General features: G+C 32.9%; 1 protein-coding gene across 1 annotated transcript; it reads left to right on the top strand.

Moving 5' to 3' along the window:
* Positions 1-7,156: 7,156 nt before the first annotated feature.
* On the top strand, positions 7,157-9,230 carry LOC113728891 (protein STRICTOSIDINE SYNTHASE-LIKE 10-like). The gene is made up of 3 exons (XM_027253248.2): positions 7,157-7,481; positions 8,020-8,286; positions 8,575-9,230. The coding sequence occupies exons 1-3, from the start codon at positions 7,228-7,230 to the stop codon at positions 9,047-9,049; spliced, it is 996 nt and encodes a 331-aa protein (XP_027109049.1). The 5' UTR covers positions 7,157-7,227; the 3' UTR covers positions 9,050-9,230.
* The last annotated feature ends 229 nt before the right edge of the window (positions 9,231-9,459 follow it).

The following is a 9,459-nucleotide window of genomic DNA, read 5'->3' as shown; positions in this document are numbered from 1 at the left end:
TAAATTTCGATAACTTAAAAAGTCTAAATCAGTAAATTGTAACATAATAATTTGTGTAAAGAAGAGTTTGCTGTCAATAGACTAAACTACAACCTTATGAATCGTCAATTTTAGCAAGGGAGTGGTGAACTATAACAGGCCCATCACGCTGTATAGATAGAAAGAGGATTCAAAATGGTTCCGGGCAAATCATGGAAACCATTTATGGTAGAAATTTGACCAAAATCCCAGAGATTATAAGGAATGTTAAATATATACAAACTACTTGACGATTTAAAGTGTTATTTATTCTTTCAATTCTTAACACATTTGAAGGCAGAAAAGTGGAGTAGACCTGCATACTACAGTAGCACCATTGGATGTAACATGTCAATAGGTCGGATTTTATCTAAATTCAACCCAAACTCAACGTACTTTTATGGATTTAGGTTTAATTTTTCTAACCCAAATCTTATCCATATATAGATCTTGTAAGAGAATCATGGATCTGGTTAGCGTTTGATTTTCTATTATTTATATCAAAATCCAAATCCAAACTCGGACACCCGGACTCATGTATGTGTGTGTATATGAAGCTTTAATATAAATAGAATTAGTTGATAACAGTTCTTTTTCTGAATTTATACTACTACATTCAATTTCTTGAATGTTAATTCTATTATTTAAAAACAAAAACTCAATTATAGTTATGTTATTTTTTAATTTTATATATTTTAAATATTTTTACTTTAATTCTCCATTGTATATTGAGAAAAATACCCACAATACTTGTTAGTATCCAAACTCAGGAGGGATGGATTTGGGTTTTCATAAGGGTTTGGGTTTGGATTTGGGTCTAATTAGTTTTAATAAATCTGGATCTGAATCAAGAGTATCCAACCTAAACCCTACCCATTGGCATACTTAATTGAATGCATACTACATGTACAAAAAGTGAAATTCAAATTTAAATTGAGATTAAGTGGCATACATCCAAAGACATCATTGTATTCACTGTCAATATATATAAGATTAATTCAAATTTTTAAACCTTTAAAAGCTAAAATATCCACAATTTAGGTGCGCAATAATGTTAATGTTTTATAGTAAACCTGTGTCCCTTTTTTTCCTTTTTTTGTATACTTATCGTTTGCCTTTAGGTCAAAGAATTGAAAAGTCCTAATATAAGCAATGGCTAATATTGGCTATGCGAAATAGCTTTAGAATTGACCATGCAAGGCTTGGATCCGGAAACTAATTTTTGAAGGGGAATTCACCTGTCTGTTCGTGGCCCTTGCGTGGATGATGTTAGATGTCATTAGTACATGTTAATAATTAGACCCAAAGGATTTTATGTGGCTTAAAAGCATTAAATTCCCTCTGAATTTGATTCTAGTTGTACTTTATCCTCCTCAACTCAATAAATAAGCACTTTATCCCTTCCATTAGAACAAAATTGCCCCTTTAATATTAATTATTTCTCCTTCCGTTCCACAAATATGTCACGCTTCAGGAATTGTAATTGTTATCAACAATATAGAGAAGTTGAAGCTCTCTAGAATAGTTAGTCACTAAAGTAAAACTTACAATTCTCCTTAAGTATAGATCAAGAGATCAAATCTTTTGGATTGCATTTTTATCCAAAATTTTTTGAAAAAATTCACAATCACCCATATGATACGATAACGATTCAAATTGGCTCCTTTGAGGCTACCCCTCGCTTAGTTGGCCTCACACCCCCTGGAACTGGAAGAGATACAAGCATCGTACTAGCATCTAAAGAAGTGTAGGGCCTGATGTTTGTTTCAACTTCATATTTTCATTGCTAACTAGCACATGTGATGAGGAAACTTAGTTTTTTTTTTTTTGTCAGCAACGATACATTTGTATAACCTATTCTATCCTAATCTAGGGGGAGGGGGAGCCTAAGGAAACTGTGATAGGGGCTAGTGGGTATACAGACCCAACTAGATCAAGGGAGTGCTATGGCACAACTCTTAGATTTTTTTCGCTGCTGGTGAGATTTGAACCCTCACCAACAGCCCAAGGAGGGACTTAAGTCCCTCCCTGGTGGCCACTGAGCCATTGGCCCAGTGGTTGTGATGAGGAAACTTAGTTGCTTTAGTTTAAGTAGCTACCACGTGCTACAAAAGTCACTAGTTTGGTTTCTTGGTGATAGCAGTGGGCCCGTGAAAAGACATATAGTACACTGGACTTTTAAGGAGTATTTGAGGGGTAAATGGATAATTTGAATAGAAATATATTAGCCAATTAAGATAAGCGATAAATATTTTGAAACAATTTAAAAAGGAAAGTATGATAATATCAATGGAATCGAGGGAGTATTTTATTTTTTTCTCTCTTATTTTGGTCTTTTTTCTACTTGCCGATTTTGTTTATATTCTTTAATTTTTCTCCCTTCTCTCGTGTGATCAACTACTTTTTTTCTCTTTGCTATCTATATATATATATATATATATATTAATCTTCCTAAACTTATGCTTTATTTATTTTTAGCTTATTTACTTTTGTTATTGAAAAAATAATGACCATAAAGTCTATTTATACATATAAATTATTTCATACATTACTTAAATCAGTATGCCTAAAGTTTAAAATAAATTAATACTTAATAAAAACAGTAGCAATTAATCAAATATACATAAAAAGTAAATAAAATTAATAATTACTTGATTTTTGGGATATACTTTTAAATATTAACTAATTTAAAGTTCTTTTTGCTAATATCATTTTAAATATTCAAATTGCTAGTAATATATACTTTTTTTTTATAAAAGAAATATACATTTTTTATTATGATAAGCATATATCAATTTTTATGTTATACAATTTGTCTTAAATTTTCTAATAGTGTAAATAAATAAAACAAGAATGAAATTATAAGTGCAAAATGATTACAATATTGTAATAAGCATACAACTAGTAATACTAATAGGAAAGTGACACAAAATAGTGACATGAGAGAAGGGCAAAAAAAGAAGTTAGTAAAAAAAGAAAAAAAGAAAAATAAAAGAAAGTAGTGGAAAAGAAAAATAAGAGAATGAATAAACAAAAAAAGAAAATAGTAAGGACACTTTTATTTTTAAATATCAAATAGGGGGTAAAGTGCTTATTTAATGAGTTCAGGGGGCAAAGTGCAACCAAAGGTAAAGTTTAGGAGGGTTTAATGCATTTAACTCATTTTATATTTGTTGGGATAAAATTGAGATAGTAATGATAGGGTGGCTCAATTTATTAATTTGTTCAACAGGCACATTTGTCGTTGAGAAGCAAATTTGGATGCCTTGGTTGCTTGCTTGATGAATGAAATTATATTTTTTACAAAATATTAACATTATTTAGTAGTAATAATAATAATAAAATAAAATGCTTCAGTATTTAGTTAATCATTCTTGTTTGATTTGGTGGTTGGTTAGTTTCTTGACAAACAAAATTGTTCTTTCTTAAAAAAAAAAAAAAAAAACAAAGATAATTTCAAACACGTTGGAATAACTTGACTGGAAATATTAACCAATTAAAAAAATTAACTGCTTGCGACCGTACGTCAAAAATACCTTATTACTCCTAAAACTTAGGGACAAACAACTCTAATAGTCCCTCAACTTTTTCCAATAGTCCTATATGGTGCATCACTTTTTTAAAACTGTCTATCAAGTCCTTAAATTAAGGAGTTTGGTTTTAATTGGTGTCCAAAAGAGATAACTTTTATTTTCTCCACTTAGATTTGGTTTAATTTTAGATTGGACCCTCCCCAATTCATGAAGCTAAATTTCCTCTCTTTAGTTGTTTGGATTAATATTGAATTATTGACCAGTTTAATTAACAAAAATGATAAAACAACTCTTTTAGCTAATTTATTCTAAATATATTGTTTTCTGCCATATCTTTACAATAATAAAGTCTGTGTAAGTAGTTAACTTGGTTTTAACTTTATTTGTTTTCAAATTTACCCTTATTTCTATGATCAACTCACACACAAATCCTACTCAATCAAAACTATCTCCCTCCAATTCTCACGATCTTCCCTACCAACATTTTTTTTTTACTTCCAATTATACATATTTCTGCATGATACACTTTTATTACATATTACATAAAATAGTTATATTCACTTGCACTATTTTTGTGATCCTTTCAATTAAAAATATTTTGACTAGTTTCACATGCATCGTGTGTGCCTTGATATCAAGTTGTTTTAATTATTCTAGTTTTCAATAAGTTAAATAACAAATTCTGTGGAAAAGGATTAATGTTAGTATATTTTACCTAAGGTAAAGCAAACAAAGAAGAAAAATAAGAAACATAAAAACAAAATAGGGGAAAACCAACTTTAGCATAGAAGATTAGTATATATTATTGAATATGAATTTAGGAAACTACCTACAAAAATGCTACCTTTATTACCCCTAATCCCTTTCGGTTTTTTTTTTTTTTCAAACCTTAATTATCCTTGACTAAACTACTAAGAAAAACTGATTCCTTTTCGGAATCTATATCTATATGTATTCAAGAAGGGGTTTTTAGCAGAAACCCTCTCAATGGCTTCTAAACTTCTCATTCTTTTTTCTAGATTTTTGTATTTATTTTAATACATAAAAAGTTGTGGGTCATAACCCACCTTATCACCAATCAAATTTAAATTTAAAATATTCCCACTATCTCTTAACTCATCCTACAACCACTCCTATAAATCCTCTAATTATCATCCCACGTTTCTCCCTACATTTCCTCCCACGTTTCCCACTCCAATTAAGAGTCCACTCCAACTATCTCTTAACTCATTCTACAACCACTCCTACAAATCCTCTAATCATCATCCCACGTTTTCCCCTACATCTCCTCCCACGTTTCCCACTGCAATTAAGAGTCCTCTAATTTAAGAATTCCACCCCAATTAAAACTCCTCCAAAGAATTCCACACCCAATTCCCCCACCCTCTCTCTCAGTTTCTTATTTGTTTTTAGTTCTCTATTGATTTTGTAAATGTATTGATTTTGTTTCTTTTGTGAGCAGTTATGGAAGAGATTATGTGCAGAGACTTCAGCGGAAATCAACCTTCTTGCGGAGAACTGGAAGTATATTCTTGCCGGCTTAATTTTTCAGGTCAGTCCCCTCTGCCCCTCTGCCTTTTAAGTATGTTTTGATTTTGATTTGCTTTTTGTCATGAATGATATTGCATTGATTTTTTGATCATCCATTATTTCTGAAATTTTTTTACAAAATCCTATGAACGGTCGTTTGCTTATTGTTACACCGTAAAGCAAAGATACTCAATAGTGGGATAAAGTATAAACACAAAATCACAAGCACATGCTCCAAAAGACCCATTAAAGGCATGATTTATGCATCGACCATGCTGTTGCTACTCAAACAGCAGCAATTCAGCGAAAATGGAAAGTGGAAACGATGTGTGTGAAGAACAAAATTGTAAAGTTTAGTTGCACTTATTGTTCATGATAAGACACAAACTCGAACCATCAGAGTAGGGCCTGTTAAACCTCTAATAATTAACCAACGTGATCTTCTGGAATCTCAATTTTTAGGCCTGCAATAGCCTCGCTCATTAAAGCTACTTGGCAATGTACTTGAAGGCCCTGTTTTTTCAATCATATTTAAACTTCACTTGGAAGGATTAGAGATTACCTTGACCCAAAAGAAATAAAGAAAAATGGAATAGGAACACTATGGCGGTAGCTTTTAAATTCTAATAACCACATCATCTTTCCTATTCATAATCAGTAAATCCACAAGGGTCATTAGATGGGGAATTGAAGATGGTGACTAAAAAAAATATGGTTTCTATTGGTATTTGAAAATTTCTGAATTCTAACTGAACTTAAACCAAAAGAATAAATTAAAAATTATAGAGGCTGCCAAATTAAAAGAATATATTGAATTGGATATTAAAAGATGGTTTAAACATAGTAGGACTAAGAACCAAAATCTTTGAAAAACAATTCTATATTCAAAAAAAAAAAACCTACAAGAACAAACTCATTTTCCCCCAAAAAAGAAAAGAAAAAAAGCCTATAAGAACATACGCCCTTTTCCAAATTTAATAATTTATCTACATTATGAACATATTATAAACTAATGGATTCCTTTTTATTTAATATTAAAAATTGATTTTAAATATACAAGTGATAGCAGAGGGAATGAAGTAGTTAGCGACATGTGAAAAAATCGAAAAAGACAAAAGCAATTAGAGGGATAATTTCGCACAAAAAAAATAACAATAAGCGGTCAAAGTACCTAAAATAAAAATTCGTGGGTTAAAGTGCAATTTGAGGTATAGATGGGAGGCATTTTAGTGCATTTATTGGTTTGTTTTCAATTAGTGGTGCTTGGTTTTGCGGGGTTTTGTTGGGGGGGGGGGGGGGGTTGTGATTGCAAATATGTGTGGCTGGCGCTAGTGGGCTACTTGCTGGAAGTTGGGAAAAAGTGAGCTACTCTACAGTCTCCTTACCTCGGTGCTCATAATCGGACGCATGGGATGGGGAGGTTCAGTAACGGGAAATTTTCAGTAGTTTCATTGGACTAAAATTTTCAAGTGCAATCGAAGTACAAGTCATTATTACAAAAATGTAAAGATCGTGCATTTTCATTTGTAGTACACACTCCACAAAATTTAACGAAGTTAATTAAATCACCAATTTTGGCATTCGTACTAAAAGTGGATTGGTGTGAAGAGTGTTCACACCTTCAAGCAAGATTATCAAATCGAATGCTTAGTATTTGTAAATATTTCATTTTAACAACATTCAATTACATTCATTTGTAGAAATATATCATTCCCTTTTTTAATATAAATTTTTATTTTTTTTCAGGATCCATCTTCCGAAAAAAGACAATTCTTGAATGATATACACATTCTATTATATTTCAAACTATTGTTAAACACATATTACATTTTAATTTTGTTGGTACAATTTTTTCACCTTTTTTTGTTTACTATTTTATTTTTATTTTTTTCAATAATGTCAGCACCGTGCATATAGCACGGGTATTCACACTAATATGAATGTATCAGGCAAGGGCAACTGCCGGTCTAACTCAGAAGGCAAAAGAAAAAACGTTTCCACACTTCCCTTTCTCGAATCGGATTCAGAGATTGTTTCCATGCATTATAGAAAGAGCCCCGGCTGCTATACTTCAACAAAAAAACCTACTTTAGAAGACTGAGGAAACTTTAGTTCTGCTGCTTTTTCACATTATTCTCCAGACCTTATGGCTCCTAAGCAGCATGATTCATCTCTCTCTACCCTATTTCTCTTAGCTACATTAATCTATAACGTTGGAATTGTCGGTTGTCAGATTAAGAGGTCTGAAACTTTTCCAATCTTTGGTGCAACCGGACCAGAGAGTCTTGCCTTTGATCGGAATGGTGGCGGCCCATACACAGGTGTTTCTGATGGTCGAATAATAAAGTGGCAGGCAGACGTGAATCGCTGGGTCGATTTTGCTACAACAACTCCATACAGGTTACTATTCATGCTTCCAACTACGAATATTTCTATTTAGAATCTATGCAACTGTGTTTATTTGTGCTTCGAGTTATCTATGTAACACTTTAACGTAAGCAAAAACTGAAACCCTTCATGACAATCTAAGTTTTTCTGTTTCGTTGCTGAATACGCGCTTATGCATTGGATATTAGTAGATTTTTCCATGTTGGTAGCCAGAGAAATAAGTCAGTGGTTTTATGCAGTTTTTCAAATAGAAAGGATCAAATCCCCGTCTCTCCCCGTTTCTCAAGTCCCACCCCTTCCTTGATGGAAAAAATTTTTAAAAAGAAATAAAAAGGGTTTCATAGTGAAGCGTCTTGTAGTATATTGGTGAGATTTGACATACTAATATCGTGGATATTTATTATTTTGGAGATAAAAAAATGGCATGATAGTGAATTTGTTCCATCATTCTACAAATCTCTTTAACAAATATTAGGCAAGTTTGGGACTTTTTTATTATATACTGCTATTATTTGCTAAAATTCTAAAGCTACAATGTTTTCATAAACAGATTTGGTTGTCAAGGTCCGTTTGATCATGTTATTACAGAGGCAAGATGTGGGCGACCATTGGGGCTAAGTTTCAATCAAAGGACTGGTGATCTTTATATTGCCGATGCCTATATGGGTCTCCTAGTCGTAGGTCCTGAGGGTGGATTAGCGAGACCACTGGCTAAGGAAGCTGGAGGAGTTCCTTTCAAATTCACCAATGATGTAGTTGTCGACCAAAACAGTGGTATAGTATATTTTACTGACACCAGCACAAGATTGCCAAGAAGGTAAATTTATATCCTATCTCACTTTTTCTTAGTACGTAACACAAAAGGTTATATTTACCCAGCCTCACTAAAGTACAAGGCAAATGGCTAAAAATTTCTTCACTGAAGATGGGTATATGTATATTAAACTAACATTTTATACTCATTATACCATATGAAATGCATGCCTGAATCTTGATTTATCTGTGTCTTCTTGTGTTTGACCGAGGAAATAATTGATGTTCTTTAGTTTTTTGCGTCTACAAGTATTCGACATCAAATGCTAATTATGATGCTTTGAAATTTCAGTGCATATGCTTACGTGATATTAAGTGGTGACAACTCAGGCAGGCTGTTGAAATATGACCCGAGAACTAATCAAGTGACGGTTCTTAAGGACCATCTCATGTTTCCAAATGGAGTAGCATTAAGCAAAAATGGAGATTTCTTACTCGTTACTGAAACCACAAATAGTAGGGTACTGAGGTATTGGCTTGAGCAATCCAGGGTTGGCACAGTTGATGTTTTTGCAGAGCTTCCAGGAAGGCCAGACAATATCAAAAGAAACCAACAAGGTGAATTTTGGGTGGCGGCTAACTCACGAGATGGGATATACAATCCGCTTGGAATGATAGTTAAATTGAGTCAAAATGGTGACATATTGAAGGTATTAGAGGCTGGAAATGGGGAGACATGGCGGTTTAGTAGCGATGTGAATGAACAGAATGGAAGTTTGTGGATAGGATCCGTAGAAGAATCTCGGGTCGTGAAGATAAAACTCTAAGCATGCATCAGGTGGCATTAATTCTCTCTCACAAGTACTGAATTACTAGTTTTTAGTAGCATTTGCTTTGTTTAATTCTCTCTCAAGTACTGTATTAACTCTAAGCTTGTTTCATCTTTGGTAGCATCTTTACTAAATAGTTTATGTTTTTATAAGAAAAGAATCAGGCCTTTCAAAAGGCATGGTATCTCTAGTTCGAAGTTCCAGGCCCTCTACCGTTTGAAGGGGCTGCAAATTTTGTAGGAGGTCGCCCTTAAGGTGGCACGAAGAGAAGCAGAAAAAAGATGCATGGCCTTTTAGACTTGGAATTATAACATTGCTAACTAAACATGGTAAAAACAGTCAACGTCCTTCAGAATTGCAATCTCGTGCCTTCTGGGGGAGAAGTCATCTTTACCTACATGAATATA

This window comes from Coffea arabica, chromosome 2e, assembly GCF_036785885.1.
Source record: "Coffea arabica cultivar ET-39 chromosome 2e, Coffea Arabica ET-39 HiFi, whole genome shotgun sequence".
NCBI lineage: Eukaryota > Viridiplantae > Streptophyta > Magnoliopsida > Gentianales > Rubiaceae > Coffea > Coffea arabica.
Note: the sequence above shows the minus strand (reverse complement) of the source record. Positions and strands in the feature narration are given on the sequence as shown.

Bases quoted from the DNA above. Each gene is read 5' to 3' on its own strand.
- LOC113728891 (XM_027253248.2), top strand. From the start codon at position 7,228: ATGGCTCCTAAGCAGCATGATTCATCTCTCTCTACCCTATTTCTCTTA. The intron at 7,482-8,019 runs GTTACTATTCAT...TTTCATAAACAG, and splicing joins GCTACAACAACTCCATACAG to ATTTGGTTGTCAAGGTCCGT. The intron at 8,287-8,574 runs GTAAATTTATAT...TTGAAATTTCAG, and splicing joins AGCACAAGATTGCCAAGAAG to TGCATATGCTTACGTGATAT.